General features: G+C 39.2%; 1 protein-coding gene across 6 annotated transcripts in view; it reads right to left on the bottom strand.

Annotated features, from left to right (window-relative positions):
- LOC132380406 (diacylglycerol kinase delta-like) overlaps positions 1–20867 on the bottom strand; it is a 166743-nt gene that overhangs the window by 9179 nt on the left and 136697 nt on the right. For 4 of the 6 annotated variants that reach the window (XM_059949167.1, XM_059949183.1, XM_059949199.1 and 1 more), the window contains 9 exons: positions 16149–16256; positions 15847–15960; positions 14529–14663; positions 13285–13439; positions 11189–11300; positions 9668–9760; positions 5260–5379; positions 4813–4930; positions 2970–3127 (listed from right to left, as the gene is read on the bottom strand). In XM_059949167.1, coding sequence (XP_059805150.1) covers positions 2970–3127; positions 4813–4930; positions 5260–5379; positions 9668–9760; positions 11189–11300; positions 13285–13439; positions 14529–14663; positions 15847–15960; positions 16149–16256 — 1113 coding nt within the window. The remainder of the gene's footprint in view (positions 1–2969; positions 3128–4812; positions 4931–5259; positions 5380–9667; positions 9761–11188; positions 11301–13284; positions 13440–14528; positions 14664–15846; positions 15961–16148; positions 16257–20867) is intronic. The other 2 variants (XM_059949175.1, XM_059949190.1) reach the window with 2 other exon arrangements.

Below are 20867 nucleotides of genomic sequence, written 5' to 3'. Positions count from 1 at the left end.
AATATCCTCCCATCACTTTGCTGAAGCCTGAAAGCAGACTGATGGGATTGTAACTGGCCAAACAGGATTTGTCTTAGTCTTTGTAGGCTGGATATATGTGGGAAAATTTCCATATTATCAGATGGCTGTCTACAGCTGCAGAGAAACAAACGCTTGAACTGTTTTTAGACCATAGCTAAAGCAATACAACCAGACACTCTCAAGACCCTAGTTTTTGCTGTATTTAGTATGTGCAACCCCATTATTTTTGGTATCTTGCAGGGTGAATTAAAGTGCCAAGAATAATGTGTGAGATTATGGGAAATAGAAGATGCCAAGATATATGATTTATTTGATACTTCTGGCTGAAGGTGATTAAAAGTGCATCAACTCTGTTTTGTCTTTTCAACTTGTAATGGACTCAACTAATATTGATGATGAGGTTTCCCCTGTGGTTATTTAATTCCTCACCAATATGTAAACTGGGTCTGACAGGGCCACTAGGCTTTAATTGATCAATTAGATACGGGATAACTTAGCTATGCTTACAGCAGGTTGGTTTCTGTACTTCAATCATATATACACTCAGTGGCCACTTTATTAACAAGACCTGCACAGCTGCTTGTTAATGTAAATTCTTAATTAGCCAATCATGTGGCAGCAACTCAATGCATCAAAGCATGCAGACACGGTCAAGAGCCTCAACTGTTGTTCAGACCAAACATCAGAATGGGGAAATAATATGTTCCAAGTGACTTTAAGTGTGGAATGATTATTGGGGTGGTTTGAATATCTCAGCAACTGCTGACCTCCTGGGATGTTCTTGCACTACATTCTCTATAATTTACAGAGATTGGTGCGATAAACAAAAAAACATCATGTGAGCATCAGTTCTGTGGGTGAAAATTCCTCGCTACTGAGAAAGGTTAGATGAGAATGGCTAGACTGATATAAGCTGAGAGGAAGGCAACAGTAGTTCAAATAACCACACACAGTGGTGTGCACAGAGCACATCTGAACACACACATTGAAGCTTGAAGCGGATGAGCTACAGCAGAAGACCACGGCCGGGTTCCATTCCTGCAATGACTTTAGTTCCATATTGTTGGTTCTCCAGAGGCTCAGCACTATTCAGTGTTGTATTCCTCACTTAACTGCAATTGATACACTGACCAGCAGGCAACAATTTTACAGAGTGTCAAACAGCAAAGTTCAAGAATGGTATCAAATGTAATTCTGGACTTGCTGAAGACCCATAGTATTTCACTGATGGGTTGTTTTTAACTCCTGTACTTGTCCTGAATTTATCCCATTTAACATAGTGTAGCACCCCATGGAATGATGTATCTGCTGAATATGAAAATACTATTACAAATTGTGATTATTCATAATAATAATGTCATGGATGAACACACCTATAATGACTGGTAGAATAGGTTAGGAAGAAGGCCTGCTACAATTCCTGTTCTTAGTGTGGCAGATAGGTAAATTGAGAAATACTAACACGTTGTACAAAAATACTGCACAAATCTTTTTGATAGAGAATTGCAACTGTGCACAAGTAAAACATGACAAACACTATACTAATACGTACACATACGGTATAAAAGTTAGGTTGCTTCTGATCGGTACAGTTCTACATACGGTAAACTAGGCTGCGAATAGTGTATCGTGTGCAGTTCTGCACTACAGGAAGGATATAAATAAGTGAGAGAAAATTCACAGGGACGCTGCCTGAAAGGGAGGGCTACAGTTATAGAGAGAGCTGGATAAGCTTTTTTCTCTCCAGTGCGAAGAAGGCTAGAGGTTGACTTTGCAGAGGTTTATAAAATGATTAGTGGCATAGATGGGGTAGTCACTTTTCCATGTAGGGGAGTCTAAAACTGGCGGGCACAGGTTTGAGGTGAGAGGGAATAGGTTTAAAGGAGATCAGAGAGGTAAGTTTTTCCCAAAGAGGGTCACAGGTACTTTGAATGAGCTGTACCAGGATGTGGTAGAAGTGGATACAATTACAGAGTTAATGACACTGGACAGGTACATGGACAGTGAGGGTTTGGAGGGAAATAGGCCAAAGGTAGGCAAGTGGGATCAGCATGGATAGGCATCCTTCTCAACATGCACGTGTTGGGCTGAAGGGCTGGTTTCCACACTGTATCACTATATGAATCTGAGTGATCCTGTATCAAATTAAGCATTTTTGTTACAAAACATTGAGTGCAAATCTACCCAGATATGAGATTAGACAATGATTAGAGTTTAATATTGAGAAATATTAACCAACCAAAGGGGAAAAGAAGTGTTCGAAATACCCAAGAAGCTTGGCAGCCACTGACATCACATCAAATTGATAATACATTCCCCACCACAATAATAAAAAAATCTATTTTTTTTATTGTGCAAAAGGCTGAGGAATAAAGTGCAGTCCAAGTATTTACCTTGGCTCTTAGATAAAGATAATGAGATCTCATCTAGATAATCAATCTGGTATTATCCAGAGTCAATCAAGTCAAGTTGTTGTCATCTAATGAACTTGCCTTCAAGGAGCCCAGTGCAGATAGTTGGTTTGACTCCCACACTTAAGACTGGAATTCAATTTAGATTAGGCTTCCTTTCAAATAAAAGGGAACTCCCTTCTTACCAATAAAATTGTTGCTGCCTCTAGTACCATTTTAGAAATTCCCTCTAACTATTGTGTCCTCCTTCCTTTCACCATTTTTTTGTTTAGTCTTAGCTTGTTTTTTTTTGTCTAAAGCTGTTTAAGCATATAGAAAACTATAGTGCATGAATTGTTCTGGCACTTCCTAATTGTAATTTTCTTATCCCTTTTCCTAACTATCATTTACAAATTCCTTTAGAAGTTATAGATTCAATGCACCTTTCAAGTGATGTGATCTCAGCCCACACAGAAAGTTAATGCAGGAAGACAGTAAGGATAAGCCCAGGCTATATTAGTTTGTCATTCATGCAGAAGTGAGAATGTCACGCAGTACCTTCAGATCTCGCCTCTCCAGATGCAAGAGCTCTGAGCCACGGATGTCATGTCCGATGAAGATGTCCCTGTATTCGAACAGGCTAAGATGCTCTAACCAGGCCGCCACCTCCTCAGTACCCCACTGATGCACTGTGGGAAAGCGAAGAGCAGCGCGACCTTCAGTACCCACAATCCCAAAGGCAAAGAGAAATGCATAACCATCACCCATTAGCAATAAAGAGGCCCACAGAAATTTCAGAGAGTGGAGAATTAATCTCTTAAGAAGAATTTCAAGAGGATACTTTGAATCAGTAAACATGCAATCCAATCTGGTAACTGACACAGTTGCTGAAATGAAATATATGCTTTTAAGTGGGAAGCTCCAGGCTACAGTATCAAATTGATAAAAATAACAGCCTTGCCTCCAGCCTGACTATAATCCTGCTGGACAAAGAAAATAATGTTGACATAAGAATCATATGACATTTCACCAAGATACTGACAGCAGTAACACCCGGATAAATGAGAGACTGCGGTTGCTGGAAATGTGGATCAACACACACTAAACTCTGGAGCAAGTCAGCAGATCAGGCAGTATTTATGAAGGTCAATGAACAGTTGACTTTTTGGGCCTAGACCCTTCCTGTTGAAGGCCTGAAATGCTGACCACTTATTTCCCTCTAGAGATACTAACTGAACTGCTGAATTCCTCCAGCATTTTGTATGTGTTTAAGCAAAACATCCAATCTATAACCTATGATCTGTCCTGAGTTAGCAACAGAGTTGAAGAACTTCATTTGTCAGGTATGCCACTGATTCACTTGATCTACGGAAGAAACCATTTACTGTTCTTATTTCATTGGACCTAGGGGTTTCTGAATGAATTTTGGGTGAAGAAAGAAATGAGTCTGTCTTTGTTGGTCTTTCCCACAGGTGTAGTGATCAGGGAGACTGGAGGTTTCACAGATCTCCTGCATCTTGCATGAGGAGCACACCACTGACCTTGGATCTATTCTCACTACTCTAGCTAGGCATTAATGGACAAAGAAAGTGAAACTTGACAGCAACCTCAACTTAGCATCTGCCTCTTCTCACTGAACTTCTTACGTCAACGCCTCAGTTTCCCATTCTAACTCTGTCCACTCACACATAGCCACTCCCACAGTGGATGCTCTACTTAAATCCAACTTCTTTTTATTGGCCTTTGCCAAGCGCCTGTTAACCCAAATGACCTCCATGTCCACCGAAAGTCTGACAGGCCCCAGTCAGTTTTAAAATCTGAAGCTCAAACTGCACAAGTGACTGTCTTCACAATTTCAATCTTCACAGAATTCCTGTCTCTAAGAATTCTGTAGCTAAGAACAGAACTCAGGATTTTCTCAATCCTGGCTGAATATATTAAAGTCATTGAGATAATTAACATATTGTTTTTAAATTCCCCTTGCATCATCTAAACACACATAGGTACCACTTGTTATGAACACAAATCCTGATAAACAGCATGGCTTCTACTTCACTATCTCAACTGATGATTATAAATTAATTTACAAGCATATCACTGGGAATTCTACCTAGTGCCCCTTATCAGAACATCTATGATGCTGTTTTAAGGCATCAAATTGTGAGAAGACAAAGGTAGAAGTGTACTAATTTCCTTGAATTCCCCTTGCCTTAGTTAGACAGCTAACATTAAAATGGACCATTGGAAAATGACAACCAATTATCAAAGGTGGTACAAAACAGTAAACCATGGGTAACATTCTGAACTTGAATCTCTCACATGACTAGAAAACACATATGCAAAGGGGATGATAATGACAAAACACATGGAAGTAAATGAGATTCGGAATTCACATACACACCTGGCAAACCCAAATTCCCTCTGGTTTCCTTATTTTTGTTATTTTTCTCTTTTTTTAACTTTGACACAAGACGGAACTTGGCACTACGAGTCCGTTTGGAATATTCCAGCAATTGCCCCTGTGAAGAACACATGAAGAGAAAAGCAGCAATAACTTTCAGTTTATTAGACACAGAGGAAAGTATTCCACACATTCATATGCTGTTGACATCAGGGTCAAGTTGGGAAGCAGATTTGTGTCTAAACAAGTCTTGGCCTTTGTTATAGACTAAAGAGTCTTGGCCTAACTAACACCAGCAAATGCTTTCTTACACTTGTTCACCCAACCCCATTTTAGCACTTTCAGGAGGAAAAGAAAATGGAAAAGCAACAAACAGTTAGGTTGCCTACTGAACACATTCTATAAATCAACAATTCAGTAACATTCTTTGTTTGCTTCTGAGCCTACCTCATCATCGCTTGGTTCGATCAGTTGACACAGCCAAGGAATTTCTGCCAGCTTGCGAAGCTGAAGGTCCACATTAGCCAGAGCCCCAGTGAGCTCGTCCTTCTGAGGGGGATCTAACTGCTGTAACCAGAAAAGAATAGAGCAACATGTTCAGTATTAATCAGTAAACAAAAAACAAATGCTAGCCTTTAACATGGAGTTGTATTCTTTTCTTCACATTTTCTCTTTTCCCTTTTGTATTGTACCATGGCAAGAAATAATTAATCAAATAATTTTACCTTATGGGTTTCAGTGTCTTCACCAAGGAGTGCTGCAGGCTAACTACCTTTGTAAGCCTAGTTGGCTGTCATGAATGTGAAATAGCTACCAAACCATTTATTTACAAACTCAGTACTCCAATCTGTAACACGCTATAAAACCCTGGTTTATCTTAGAAACACATAAAAGAACTTACAATGTCTTCATAACAGCACACAAAAATGTTAGCTCATTTATTCCATGTCATTAGTTGCAAGTAAAATTGAACAGAACAGTACCAAAGGAACAGGCCCCACAATGCCTGTGATGATCAAATTGAAGTTCAAACTTCAAAGTATATTATACATTGTCTAATCTCATCTGTCTGCATATGGTCTACAGTGCCTATAAAAAGTATTCACCTCTTGCTTGGAAGTTTTCATGTTTTATTGTTTTACAACGTTGAATCACAATGGATTTAATTTGCCCTTTTTGACACTGATCAACAGAAAAAGCTCTTCCGTGTCGAAGAGAAAACAAATTTCTACAAATTGGTCTAAATTTATTACAATTATTAGGCACAAAATAATTGATTGCATAATTACTCACATCCTTCAAGTTAGTATTCAGTAGATATACCCCTGGCAGCAATTACAGCCTTGAGTCTGTATGGATAGGTCTCTATCAGTTTTGAACATCACAGCACTGCAATTTTTCCCCATTTTTCTTTACAAAACTGCTCAAGCTCTGTCAGATTGCATGGGGATCATGAGTGAACAGCCCTTTTCAAGTCCAGCCAAAAAGTCTCAATTGAACTGAGTTATGTACTCTGACTTGACCACTCCAGGACATTAACTTTGTTGCTTTTAAGCTGTGTAGTTTTGGTTTTATGCTTGGAGTCATTGTCTGCTGGAAAACAAATCTTCTCCTGAGTCACAGTTCTCTGATTAACTATACTCCAAGGAATATTCAGTGCCTTGGAAATTTTCTTGTATCTATCTCCTGACTTGTGCTTTTTAATAACCTTTTTGTGGAGTTGTTTGGAGTGTTTTTTTTTTGTCTTCATGGTGTAGTTTTTGCCAGGATACTGATTCAACAGCAGTTGGACCTTCCAGAGACAGGTGTATTTTTACCACAATCATTTGAAACACCTTGACTGCACACAGGTCTCCAAAAACAGATCTCCATTTAGCTAATTACATACCTTCTAAAACCAAATGGCTGCACCAGTGATAATTTGAGGTGTCATATTAAAGGGGGCGAATACTTATGCAATCAATTATTTTGTGTTCTATATTTGTAATTAATTTAGATCACTTTGTAGAAATATGTTTTCACTTTGACACGAGTCTTTTTCTGTTGATCAGTCTCAAAAAATGCCAAATTATATCCACTGTGATTTAATGTTGTAAAACAACAAAACAGAAAATCTTCCAGGGGTGGGGAGGAGAAATAGTTCTTATAGGCACTGTATATTGCTCCATCTCCTGCCTGCTGAATTTCTCCTAAACATTACTATCATGTTGGCTTCCACCAGTGCATTCCAACCACCTTCCGCCATCTGTTTAAAAGAGAACTCTCCTCTTAAATCTCCTTTCAACTTTAGCTCTCTCACCTTAAATCCATTTTCTCCCTGAGAAAAAGGCTACCTTTCCATCTATACCTCTCATGATTTTATATCCATCTATCATGCTACTTCTTCAGCCTCTAATTTTCCAAATAAAACATTACATGTTTGTCCAGAACACACACAAAATGCTGGAGGAATTCAGTAGGTCATACAGCATCTATGGAAACAGATAAACAATCGATGTTTTGCCCTTCATGAGGACTGGAATGCAAAGGGGAGGGAGGCCAAATAAGGTGAAGGAGAGGATGGAGATAGGTGCGTGGAGGAGGGGGGCTGAAGTAAGAAGCTGGGAAGTGATAGGTGGAAAAGGTAAAGGGCTGGGGAAGAAGGAATCTGATTTAAAGGAGTGCAGACCATGGGGAAAAAAGAAAGTAGGAGGGGCACCATGGCGAGGTGATAGGTGGTTGAGGAGAAGAGGTAAGTGGAGGCTAGAGTGAGGAATTGAAGAAGAGAGAAGGGGTAGGGAGAAAATTGTCAGTAGCTGGAGAAGGTGAGTGACTGCAGCGTGGCTGTAGAGGAGGCCATGGACTGACATATCAGAATGGAAATGGAGACAGGAATTAAAATGGTTCGCCTCAAGGAGATGTATATAACATCATGAGGTGGAATGGAGGCGCACAACAAAATGGTATACCAATCTACGTTGGGTCTCCCCAATATTGAGGAGGCCGCATTGGGAGCACTGGACACAGTAGATGACCCCAATAAATTCGCAGGTGAAGTGTTGCATCACCTAGAAGTCTGTTTGGGACTTGAATGGTGGTGAGGGAGGAGGTGAACGGGCAGGTGGAGCACTTCTTCCGCTTGCAGGGATATGTGCCAGGAAGAAGATTAGTGGGGAGTGATGAATGGACAAGGGAATTGTGGAGGGAGCAATCCCCGCAGAAAGTGGAGAGTGGGGGGTGGGAGGGAGGCAAAGGCGTATTTGGTGGTAGGGTCCTGTTCAAGATGGCAGAAGTTGCAGAGAAACCATGTTTGTCCACCTGGTGAAGCTCTTCTATAGCCTCCACATCCTTCCATAATGTGGTTTCCAGACCTAAATACAATACTCCAAATGTAACTCAAGATTTACGTGGCTGCAACATAATTGAACAGAAGTGAGTAGTTTGAGTCATTCAATCATTGCTAATAATAAAAGCTACACACAAGCTGCAGCGACATAAGACACATTAGTAGCATTAAACACTGTTGATGGACCAGGCTTATATTTTTAGTCGATCCCCTAAGAAAAGGTGGCATTTATTAGCTCTTTAGAACAGAAGGTAAAAGTTTAAATTTCCACTGTGTACATGCTCTTATTCAAGGCTGCAGTTGCAATAGTGTAGTACTTTGAGAAAGAGGAAAATTAGGCAACATTCTTGCTTTTAATTAATGCCAAATCATCACTTCTAGACCATGGCTTTATTCAATGGAATACCTACAGTCTTGGTCATGACCTCCTAAAGTTGAATTCCTTGCTCACTCGCAGTACTTGGCATCAAATGAAGGTAAGTGGACATTTGGAAATAGTATTGGAGGTTGGTAACAATTTTAGAACTGTGACCCAGCAAGGATCACCTGCAGGAATATACCAATATATAAAAGTACATAAAGTATGGAAGGATATGTGCTAGTTAGACTACAGAACATTATTAAATTAGATTAAGAATAATTTTTCCCATTTACCAACAATGATATTATGAGTCATAATGTGATTTTGTACTAAATACTGTTTCACTCAGAATTAGATTTTTTTTGACAATCATGAGTATACTTATTTACTTATTTAATATATTTAGAGATATAGCATGGGACAGGTCCTTCTGGTCCAACGAGCTGCATCATCGAGCAACCCTCATATTTAACCCTAGCCTAATCACAGGACAATTTACAATGATCAATTGTACCAACTGGTACTTCTTTGGACTGTGGGAGGAAATTGGAGCCTCTGGAGGAAAGTCACGTGGTCATGGGGAGAATGTACAAACTCCTTACAGACAGCAATGGGAATTGAACCTGGATAGCTGGTGCTGTAAAATGTTATACTAACTGCTATGCTACCCTGCCACCCCACTTGTCACTTTAATGCTAGAATAATGATTTCTGCACAAATACAACTGATTTAAAACTCGTTGTCCTGTATGTGACAAAATATGTTTTGCTGAAATCATTTATAGACAGTTGCTCATTCCCATGTATCTGTTACTTTACATGCAGAATAAACCTTCCACACCTTGATTAGACTCCAGCCTGCCTGCACTCATTCAATTATATATTATTATTTTTATAGAACAAAACGCTTCGAATACTTTCCAGCTAGTAATTTACTCCAGCATTTCTAATAGTCTTTTATATGTACATTGTCCAAATAGCTCAATTAGACCCCAGTGCTTAAATAACCAGTTATGCTATTAGATATACAAATTGTTTGAGGCTTCCAATTATACCAGCCTGCCACTTTTTTTAATACCTGAAATATTTCATTTAAATTGTGACTCACTTAATTATCCTACATATAAGCACTGGGACTCATTTGTTCCCACTATTTGTGTCTTTGCTTACCAGGGACATCTTGCCTGCTAGTAGAAGCTCGGTCTCATTATGCAGGGCTTTCCCATTGTTGACCATTTCCATCACCAGACTGCAACTCAAGCCCTTTAAGAAATGAAATGAAATGAAAACATAAGACAACTTTAAATCCACACTATGTCTTCAAGTCTACTCAGTAGCAATGACATTCCTCTTACACATGACCGTTACCTTATCTGCAGCTCATACTTAACAGCTCACAGAATCTTTACAGTCATGAAGAGCTTGCACTTATAAGGCATGCTTTATGTAATGAACAGTTGGAGGATCTTTGTAGGGAAGAGCAAGCAAGGTCAGTCAAGGTAACCAAAACAATGGTCAGGTAGACTCTGAAGAGGCTTTTCAAATTGGGAATGTTACTAGAAAGAGTAGTTTTGATAGAGATCAGGGTTAAAAGAGACAGTGATGTTTTCCATTTGTTGAAAGACAGATGTATATTGAGGTGTAGTTATGGGAAATAGGAAGGTGCAGAAATTAAATTAATAAGCTTTGATATACGACTGGAGATAGTTGTAGAGGCCAAATGGAACTAGGTTTGTTTTCGGAATTTCTAAACATGGGTGAATTTTCCACACTAAATCTGCTGGGGATGCTGGTACTAGCATGAGGTTACTCTTCCATATACTGACTGGTTGTGTTCCAAAGCCTGAGTGGCTGGTTATAACTAGCTAGTCTAAAATGATGAGGTAATTGGCTTAAACCATGCTACTTTTCAAAGTGAAAACTAATTATTGGACAAAACCTGAGTAAATCCTCAAATGAATACTAATAGCACTTTCAAAACTAAGTGACTGACAAATAGGCAGGCTGCAGAGCCAAATCCCAGTAGGCTTCCTGGAACTGGCTTCTACTGAAAAGTGACAGCTTCTGCAGACACAAGGCCAACTGACAACAGGCTCACTTTCCGCACAGCTAGTTTCTCCCCCACAAAGATCATAGCAGTGAATAAGCTTTCTCAACTTGCCGAAAACAGTTGTTCCCATTTAACTCTTCCTAGTTCCACTTCCTTATAATTGTATCCAGCCTGAATGCAGAACTCGAGAATTGGACATACTATGCTTAATTATTCCTTATATCGTGTTGAAAAACATCATTTTGGGTTGTGTAGGTTTTGTCATCACTATGAAAGAGCTGAACATGCACTATTACAGTGTGAAGCATACAAGGTTGAAATAGACCAAATGCAGTTTTCACTACCATCTTTGTGGATTGATAGTTTTCATTTCAAAACCTAACTATTAAGTTAATGTTAAGACTTTAGTTCATAGTATCGTCTTCTACTTCTTACAACCCACGGGGCTTTTTGGGGTAACTCAGCTTTCATTTGACACATCTTTTTTTTCCCCAATTCTCTATACCTCGCTCCAGTCCAGTTGGTAATGCACCTTTAAGCTGGACTGCCAACCACCATATAAAATCAGAAGATAGTCCACCCAGTCTCAGTAGTTGTAGATTTGCATTCCCTAGCCCACAGTCATGAGTATCATTTCTTACCTCGGTTGTTTTTGACTTTGCATAAACTTTATCCATTGATTTGGCACTGGCATTTACCGCATGTGCAAGCTCTTGTTCCATTGTATGATGAAGCTGTGCGGTTTCCCGAATCCTGGACAGAGAGACAAAGGAGGAGGAAGGACATTATAAGGGACAAAAAGAAAAGATGGGGAAAATCAGAACAATAGTGAAATGGAAGATGGAGGCCTAATGCAAAAAGTTTTTGGAAAACAAAGCCACTGTAATGTTGAGTAGGCCAACGCTGCTGCTTGATAAAGACAATATAGGAGAGTTAATTCTGCTTAGAACAATTTTGCTGTAAATCAACCATTATGAAAGTTGACCAGAAAAATGCTCTATAGTATAATATCATGAATCAAGCTTGTCACTGCCTTATCTTTGGGGGTCCAGTGACATTATTCCTTTCCCCATGTGACATACAACCTACACTCATTACTGTGCTCTCTATAATAAGCATTTTTAATGATGAAATAAAGACAACCTATACTTAATAAAGCTTTACAGTGTGACCTGTTTTACTGAACGGAAAGTGTAGGGCACTGACCCCAGCATATACACTCAGTGGCCACTTTGTTAATCACCTCCTGTACCTAATAAAATGGCCAATGAGTGTATATTTATGGACTTCCTCTGCTGTAGCCCATCCACTTCAAGGTTTGATGGGTTGTGCATTCAGATTTGCTCTTGTGTAGAGCACTGTTGTAATGTGGTTATTTGAGTTACTGTTGCTTTCCTGTCAGCTGGAGCCAGTCTGGCCATTCTCCTTTGATCTCTCTCATTAGCAAGGCATTCTCTCCCACAGAACTGCTGCTCACTGAATGTTTAGTTTTGTTTTTCACACCATCACTATAAATTCTAGAGACTGTTCTGCATGAAAATCCTGTGTGATCAGCCGTTTCTGAGATACACAAACCATCCTGTCTGGCACCAACAATCATTCCATAAAGTCACTTTGATCTCATTTCTTCCCCATTCTGAAGTACAACTGAACCCCTTGCAACACACACAAAATGCTTGGAGGAACTCTGCAGGCCAGGCAGCATCTATGGAAAAAGTACAGTTGATGTTTTGGGTTGAAACCTTGACTGTACCTTTTGCCATAGATGCTGCCTGGCCTGCTGAGTTCCTCCTGCACTTTGTGTATGCTGCTCAGATTTCCAGCATTTGCAGACTTTCTCTAGTAACTGAACCACTCGATCATGTCTGCATGCTTTTATGCATTGAGTTGCTGCCACATGATTGGCTAATTAGATATTTGCATTTATGTGCAGGTGTATACCTAATAAAGTGGCCCCTGAGTGAACAACAAGCTGGCATCTTTAAGTCATGTAACAGGTAACTTATTTATTTACCTGGAGATACAGTGCGAAATAGGCCTTTCCAACCCAGCAACCTGCACTCCCAGTAACCCACCTAATTAACCCTATCCTAATCACAGGACAATTTACTATGACCAATTAACTGATGAACCAGTATGTGTTTAGAGTGTAGAAGGAAACTGAGACACCCAGAGGAAACACATACATTCATGGGCAGGAATTAAAACTCTTTACAGACAGCATTGGGATTGAACTCTGAACTCTGGTGCCGAGCTGTAATAGCATTGTACTAAATGCTGCACTACGGTGGCACTCCAAATGCCTTCTATCCACTTCGATCTAATTCATGGCTTGCTGCACATGCAGAAGTCGTGCAAATTCCATATAGAATCCCACTGCAAATTGCAGATGGATATTAATATAGTTATACATTGATTATATTAATACTGTTCCTCTCTACAAGGCACATTTCAATTTGTTGCTTACTGTTCTAATGTTTCTCTTGTACCACACACTGTCTCAACTTTATCTGGGTGATGAATTGTTGTAAAGGTTGAAGAAAAGTTCAACCTCCCTTCAATATTCATAGCTGAAGAGTGTATTTCTCTTGCCACTCATGTTCTAGGACTACAGTTTTACCCCAGTCTTCTCGAACCATTGCAGAGGTCATTCTCAGGATGTCTGCAGTATGACCTATCCTGCGGTCTATGCTTAAAGATGATGTGTAGTTCAGACAAATTCCTTTGAACCACTTACCGATGGATGAGTGTTCCAGCCGCTCGGCCGAACTGGTTGATCTCAGCAGCTTCCTCTTCTGAAACTATCTCAGGCTGCAAGGCATGCTGGGATGACAGACGAGGTAGTTCACATTTTTGTTTATCTTCCCAAGATTTGAGGGTGTTCTCAAAAGCCTGTGGGATGGGCAGATGCAAATTAACTCAAGGTCACCTATCCCAACTCAGGTTTCTACTGCATTTGGAATCAATGCCAATCTACCTCCTTTAATTTAAACCTAACGGTTATAGGGAATAAAGAGGTGGCATCACATGTGATTAAGATATAGTACGTTTGGTTCCAGTGTAGTATTTCTTGAGAAAGGCAAATGCTCAGAAAATCTTCCGTCTCTGTTAAACGTTGGGAAATTTGCTATACTCTCTTGACAAGCCCTATGTTTATCAAAACGACTAATGTAACAGGAGAACCTTTAAACAAGGGAATCTGTACAAAAGCACCTATGCAGTGACTAATCTGTATTTATTTGTACACTATGGAAGAGGCTTTAATTGCATAAATATGCAATGTACAATATATCATGTTCAATGATCTCATAATTAACAGATCAGATCAAAGCTGTAGTCATGAATGGTAGTGGATAATTAAATAACTAATCACAGGAGGAGACTCCCAAGAACAACTGCAATATCAATAATGACTCAGCCCACCAGGTGAGTGCTAAAGACAAGGCCTTGCAAGGGATCTCAGATCCCAAAAAATATACATAAACAAATACAACAGTCTCACATGGAAAGAAAACATTTTGATGTACTGATATGTTATTCTTCCCAATACAGTTTAGCATTAGAGTGGCTTGAAGTTTATGAGCATAATTTCTGGTACAGTTCAGGACTTTTTTTGGATTTTAGCTGTGTTTGGTAATATTGTTATTAAAGAAAGTTCAGTCAGAAATGCAACAGATTTTATACTGTTGTGAATTTGAAGTCAGTAATAACAAAAGAATCCCATTCAAAGACATTTTAATATTAAAATATATACTGTCTACCTATTACTTAGTGTAGTGACGCTAATACATCAGATCAAGTAATGAAAATTGTAAGTGGGCTTTTGTAAACTACATGCTTAAAGATAAATGAAATGTTATTTCTGCTTGATTGACACCTGCTGCCAAAGTGGGATTTTATAGTGTAAAACAGAACTATTTTACCTCAGGTATTTCTGGAAATTAATTTGGCTTTCATTCCCAGGCTCCAGACAATACCTACCCGATCTCTAGTCAACATCTGTGCACGGTTTTTGTGAATGATTTTTATGTAGCCAGGGGGTTGAATCCAAGCTTCCCCATCCACTTGTACTGGGACTCCTTCATCGCCAAGAATTGTAATCTTTACTGAACGACACTAGAAATGGGAAGAAAGTGCATCCTAGTTAAGGAGGCCGATAAAAATCTAAAAAAGGTTCTCTTAATGTTTACCCTTAGTGCTTCCAATCGAAATAAGTCAAATACTTGCAAACATTCTATTCTATAGCTGTTACTCAATAAACAAAGACCCTATGTCTACAGTATTAATATTTATGCACCATACGAGATCAAGAAAGAAGCTCACAGCCTCTGAAAGAGTTCACTAATCTTGCTTTTGCTGAGCTGAGTACCGAGATCCTAGCTCCATTATAGTTCGCTGTGTTTATTTTTTGGTTTATTTGTTCTCAGGTTGTGAGTAACACTGGCAAGACTGGTTTTGCTATTATACTACTGATCCAAGTGATGGTGGCAGGCTTCCTCCCTCTGTCTTGTTTTAGTATCATCAGTTTAGAGTGAATATGTTTAACTATGGTGCATGGGCCTGAACCATGCATGCCCAAACAAATGATCATGGCAGCTCCCTTTCCCTAGAGAATGATGAGGCAACTGAATTATTACAAGTCCAAAATATTATTTTATTTTCTCTTCCCAATCCACAACTCCCATTTATTGGATTTGATTCCGCATTGGGTATCACTAGCATTTTTCATTTTTTTTTAGCTTTACCTCTTGTTTCATCTACAACTGTAAGATGAGAATGAACATTTGGTTCTTAGTTAGTGTCAGGCTGACTACTGGTAGTGTGTTCCTCTGTTTTCTGAATGGTTGCATTTTCTGATGCATTTGGGTTACCAAGAAAGTGTACTATTGAATTTACTGTTGAGAAATTAGTCACAAAGGTTAGGATATTAGTGGACAGTGGAAGAATAAAAGAGAAGGGAAATGCCAGATTTTTTATAATTTAACAAATGAGGTGACACCCCAAAGAGAGTTTTATGAGCTAGAAAAGAGGCCAAAGCAAGGCTTAACAGTAATCTTTGGACTAGTTCCCATACTTTGTACTCGGTGGCAAAGAAACAGTAATAAATGGGAACTTAATCTACTGTTGGCCCAGAAGGCAACTTCTGAGTGTCCTCTGAAATTGAGGGAAGTACAGTCTATTGAACAAATGTCCTTGGCATAGCAGTTAACATTGTTTTGAGGGAGGGTGTTAATTAATCTACTTGAGGGAAAAAAAGAATCAAAGAAGAGAGTAAACAAGCATGGGTGAGCTCTCTTACTTGAGCAATTCGATGATGTTGCAGATTGATGACTCGTGAAACTGCCATTTGCATACTGCCAAACACAGCCACCACCTCCAAAATCTTGTCATCAAAAGAAGGAGCTGTGAAAATCTGCAGAGTGATCAACAAGGGTTATGTCAACAATTGTATTAATGCACGAGAGAGAGCAATGATCAGCATCATTCTATGGATACGAGTACCATGGCTCTATGATTTAAGTTTACTTACACGTAATGAATGCTACACCTGCAACCCTATTTACTTACATTTACCAAAACCAGTTTTAAAGTTGTACTTACATCATCTTCCTTGGTTCCACCCCAAAAGTTGGTACCACCAGCGTAGCTGGGGATATTTAGTACTGCAATACCCTGCAAGCTAGGTAGGGGAATGCGCTGTCCATCACACTGTAATAGAAAAGGGGGAGAAAAAGATCAAATTAAATGAAGTAAAGCAAAGTTATAATCAAAGCATATATATGTTACCATATACATACCTTGATATTCATATACTTCAGGCATTTCCAGGAAACATAAAGAATACAATAGAATTTACTAAAAGACTGACAAACAGCCAATATGGAAAAAAAGAAACTGTGCAAATAAATGATATAATACTGAGAACATGAATTGCAAAAGATCTTTGAAAGTGAGTTTGTAGGTTGTAGAATCAGTTCAGAGTTGTGGTGAGTGAAATTATCCACGTTGGCTCAGAAGCTTGTTGGTTGTTGGGTAATAACTGATCCTAAACCTGGTGGTGTGGAACCTAAGGCTTCTGTATCTCCTACCTGATGGTAGATGGGAGAAGAGAACATGGCGATAATGAATGCTGCTATCTTTGTAAATATACTCAATAGTGTGAGGTCTTTGTCTGAGATGGACTCTGTTGTATCCACCACTTTCTTCAGTCTCTTCCATTCCTAGGGATTAGTAATTCTGTATCTGGCCCATGGTGCAACCAGTTAGGATACTTTCCATGTGCATCTATAGGAATTGTCAAACTTATCAATACTGAATAAACATTGACATTATCAATAGCACTAATAGCAGAATTGAAGTAAAAAACAAAGATATGAGTTTTTTTTCTCCTTTGTGACTGTATGTTTTCTTGAACTTGTAACCATGTGTGCTATTTGTGCTCTGTGCAGTGTGCTGTTGGTAACATGTTTTGTACCTTGGTCCTGAACGGACTCCGTTTCGTTTGGCTATATTAATGTATGCATCAATGATAATTAAAACTAAACTTGTACTTGACCTTGATAATTCTTCATTGATAATGGTAAGAAGTGACAGAACCGAAAGATCAAAGGATGAATGGGCCGTGATTTGAGGAGGACTATATTTTCAATACGCCAGAAGTTTTCTTTTCATGTTTCAGGATTGGATACCACAGTGGATTAGCTACAAGCTTTCACATGAGACATTAAAGTAAAGTGAGCAGCACTACAGTGGGTTATTCAGTTCCTCAAGCACTTTCCCTCATTTCATTGTTGTTTGATGTCATTCTAATGAATTTGCATTCTCTGCACTTAAACAGCAGAAGATTTACTTTCTATCTGAATCACTCGGTACCAAACACTGAAAAGAATGTGCTTAAGGCACAATGAATTTTAATCCCACAATGGCCAAATAATTTGGAGCAGGTGAATTAATTTTCAAAATACAGAAACTGTTGTGCAGACAAAGGCAATTTAACCTACATCCCTTACAACATTTGGCCGTGCATTGCAGACCTGGATCTCTTGTTTCATGAATACAGAGATGTATCAATGTCTCTCATATCTGAAATCATTTTAGTTGATTTCTTCTGCACTCTTTCTCAAACCTCTGCAACTTTCAGACAGTGTGGTACCCAAAATTGTACAACATACTCCAGTTGCAGCCAAACAAATGTCCTATAAAGGTTTATCATAATTTCCCTACCATTATGTTCTGCAGCTGTATTCATTAAAGCTAAAGCTGTGAATGTTTTTTGTCAACTTCCCTTGAGAGTTATAAAGAATTGTGCAGACACATATTCCCAGATCTCTCTGGTTATGGATTTGCTTTAAAATTATACCTCTAATTTACAATGTCTCTTCTTTCAAGCAAAGTATAATATCACAGTTTTATCTGTCACCTGTCTGTCCATTTCACCAACATGACTGTATCTTCTTGAAATTTACTAGTATTATCCTCCTGAGCACTCACTACACCTTCCAGTTTAGTGTCATTTGCAATTTGGAAATTGTATCCTGTACACTCAAGGACAAGTCACAAATATTCAGAAACATTCTGAAGCCAGTGGTAACACTTGGGGAACTCAGCTACTCAGCTGTATATTTCCACCCAGTCTGAAAAACAATCTTTCACTACTACTGTTTCTTCTTATTACTTTGCAGCTATTCTAGCCTCTCTTATTCTGTGGACTTCAGTACTGATGACATGCATCACTTTATCAATCACTTTTTGGAAGTCCACATACACCAAAAGCACTTCCTTCATCAACTATACCTGTTACTTCATCAAAACAACTCATTCAAGATAATAATTTACAATTTACCTTAAGCAAATTTATGCTGGCTTTCCTTAACTAAAAGACAACTACTTCGACCCGAGATTAATTTTTCTGAAACTCACACGACTGAGCAAGGTTAGGTGCAATATTTACAATTTTCCAGTCCACAACCAGGGCCTTTGAATCTAAGATGCTTAGAGGATTAAGGCTAGGACATGTACATTCCATATGGACCAGTTGGATTATCCATTTTAGCTGCAGACAGCCTTTCTATCATCTCTTCATGTTCGATTTTTAGTTATACAGAATTTTAATCACATCTTCTTTTGCTGAGTCCTCAGCAGCACGTTCCTCATTGATGAAGATAAATATGACATACTTACCTAATAAGCGCTATCATGCACTACACTTATTTTAGGCATTTCCATTTCTGTTGTTTAATAAAACTTTGCTCTCCTCTTACAACCATCTTACTGCTCACATAACGACTCAATTAAAATTTGGATTTCTATTTATGTTTTGTTAGTTGCTTGTCATTCTCCCTCCTTGCCTCTCTTATTTCCTTCTCTAATTCTCCTCTAAACTTCCTGCAAACAGCCTAGTTCTCACTTATCTGGCACCAGAGTGATGCTTTTTTTAACACCCTACTTGGCCATACAGAAAGCTCTGATTTTGGTAAGATGTTGAAGTTCATTATTAAGGATGAGGTTTAGGGTTACTTGGAGGCACATGATAAAATAGGCTGGTCAGCATGGTTTCCTTAAGGGGAAATCTTGCCTGAACAAATCTGTTGGAATTCTTTGAGGAAACTGCAGATAGAATAGACAAAGAAAAATCAGTGGATGCTGCTTACTTGGATTTTCAGGCCTTTGATAAGGTGCTGCAGATGAGCTGCTAAACAAGAAGAGCCCATTGTATTACAGGAAATTGGCTGACCTACAGAAAGCAAAGAGCAGCAACGTAAGGGAATTTCTCTGGTTTGCTGCACTACTGAGCAGAGGTGTTCTACAGGGGCCCAGGTTGGAGCACTTCTTTTCACATTATAGATCAATCATTTGGATAATGGAATTGATGGCTTTGTGGCATAATTTGCAGACAATACTAAGACAGGTGGAGAGAAGCAGGGAGTCTGCAGAAGGACTTAAGACAGATTAAGAAAATGGGCTAAGAAGAGGCAGATGGAATATAGTGTAGGGAAGTGTATGGTCATCCACTTTGGTAGAAGGAATAAATTAGGATAAAATTCAGACATAAGAAGCCAAAATGGACTTGGGAGTCTTTATGCAGGATACTCTAAAGGTTAACTTGCAAGTTGAATCAGTGGCAAGGAAGGCAAATGCAATGTTAGCATTCATTTTGAGAGGACTACAAGGGAAAGGAAGGGTGTAATGCTGAGGCATTGGTCAGTCTGCACTTGGAGTACTGTGAGTAGTAAGTCAATGTACTGTCATTGGAGAGGCTCCAGAGGAGGTTCACAAGAATGATCCCAGGAATGAAAGGGTTAAATGCATGAGGAGCATTTGAAGGCTCTTTTACTCACCGCAGTTTAGGAGAATGATGAGAATCTCATTGACAATCTATCAAATATTGAATGGCCTATAGAATGAACATGGTGGAGTAGTCTTCAACCAGACGGACAGCCTCAGAATAGAAAGATGTCGCTTTAGAACAGAGTTGAGGAGGAATTTTAGCCAGACAGTTGTGAATCTGTGGAATTCATTGTCACAGATGGCCATGGAGGCAAAGACATTGGATATATTTAAAGCGGAGGTTAATAGGCTCCTGATTAGTAAGGGCATCAATAAGGGGAGAAGGCAGCAGGAAAATGGGGTTGAGAGGTCTAGAATACAAGAGCATGGAAGTGATGCTGAGGCTTTATAAGGCAATGGTGAGGACTCACCTTGAGTACTGTGAACAGTTTTGGGCCCTCGTCTTAGAAAGGACGTGCTGGCATTGGAGCGGGTCCAGAGGTGGTTCACAAGGATAATTCCAGGAATGAAAGGGTTATCCTACGAGGAATGTTTAATGGCTCTGTACTCGTTGGAATTCAGAAGCATGAGGGAGGATCTCATTGAAACCTTTCAAATGTTTAAAGGCTTAGAGTAGATGTGGAAAGGATGTTTCCCATGGTGGGACAGTCTAGGATAGAGAGGCACCCTTTCAAAACAGAGAGGTAAGAGATGCAGAGAAATTTCTTTAGTCAAAGAATGGTGAATTCGAGGAATCTGTTGCCACATGCGACTGTGGCGGCCAGGTCGTTGGGTATTTAAGGCAGAGATTGATAGGTTTTTGATTGGACATGGCATCAATGGTTACGGGGAGAAAACCAGGAACTAGGGTTGAGGAGGAGAAAGAAAAAAGGAATCAACATGATTGAATGGTGGTGCAGACTCGATGAGCCAGATGGCCTAATTCTGCTCCTATGTCTTATGGTCTACTATACTTATCTCATGTACTATAAACCTTTGTCCTTACTTTGGTTCTGTCTAAAAATGTCCTATTTCTGGTTTGGTGCTATTTAT

The sequence above is a fragment of the Hypanus sabinus genome, chromosome 2, assembly GCF_030144855.1.
Source record: "Hypanus sabinus isolate sHypSab1 chromosome 2, sHypSab1.hap1, whole genome shotgun sequence".
Taxonomy (NCBI): domain Eukaryota; kingdom Metazoa; phylum Chordata; class Chondrichthyes; order Myliobatiformes; family Dasyatidae; genus Hypanus; species Hypanus sabinus.
This window is presented reverse-complemented; position numbering and strand designations above follow the sequence as displayed.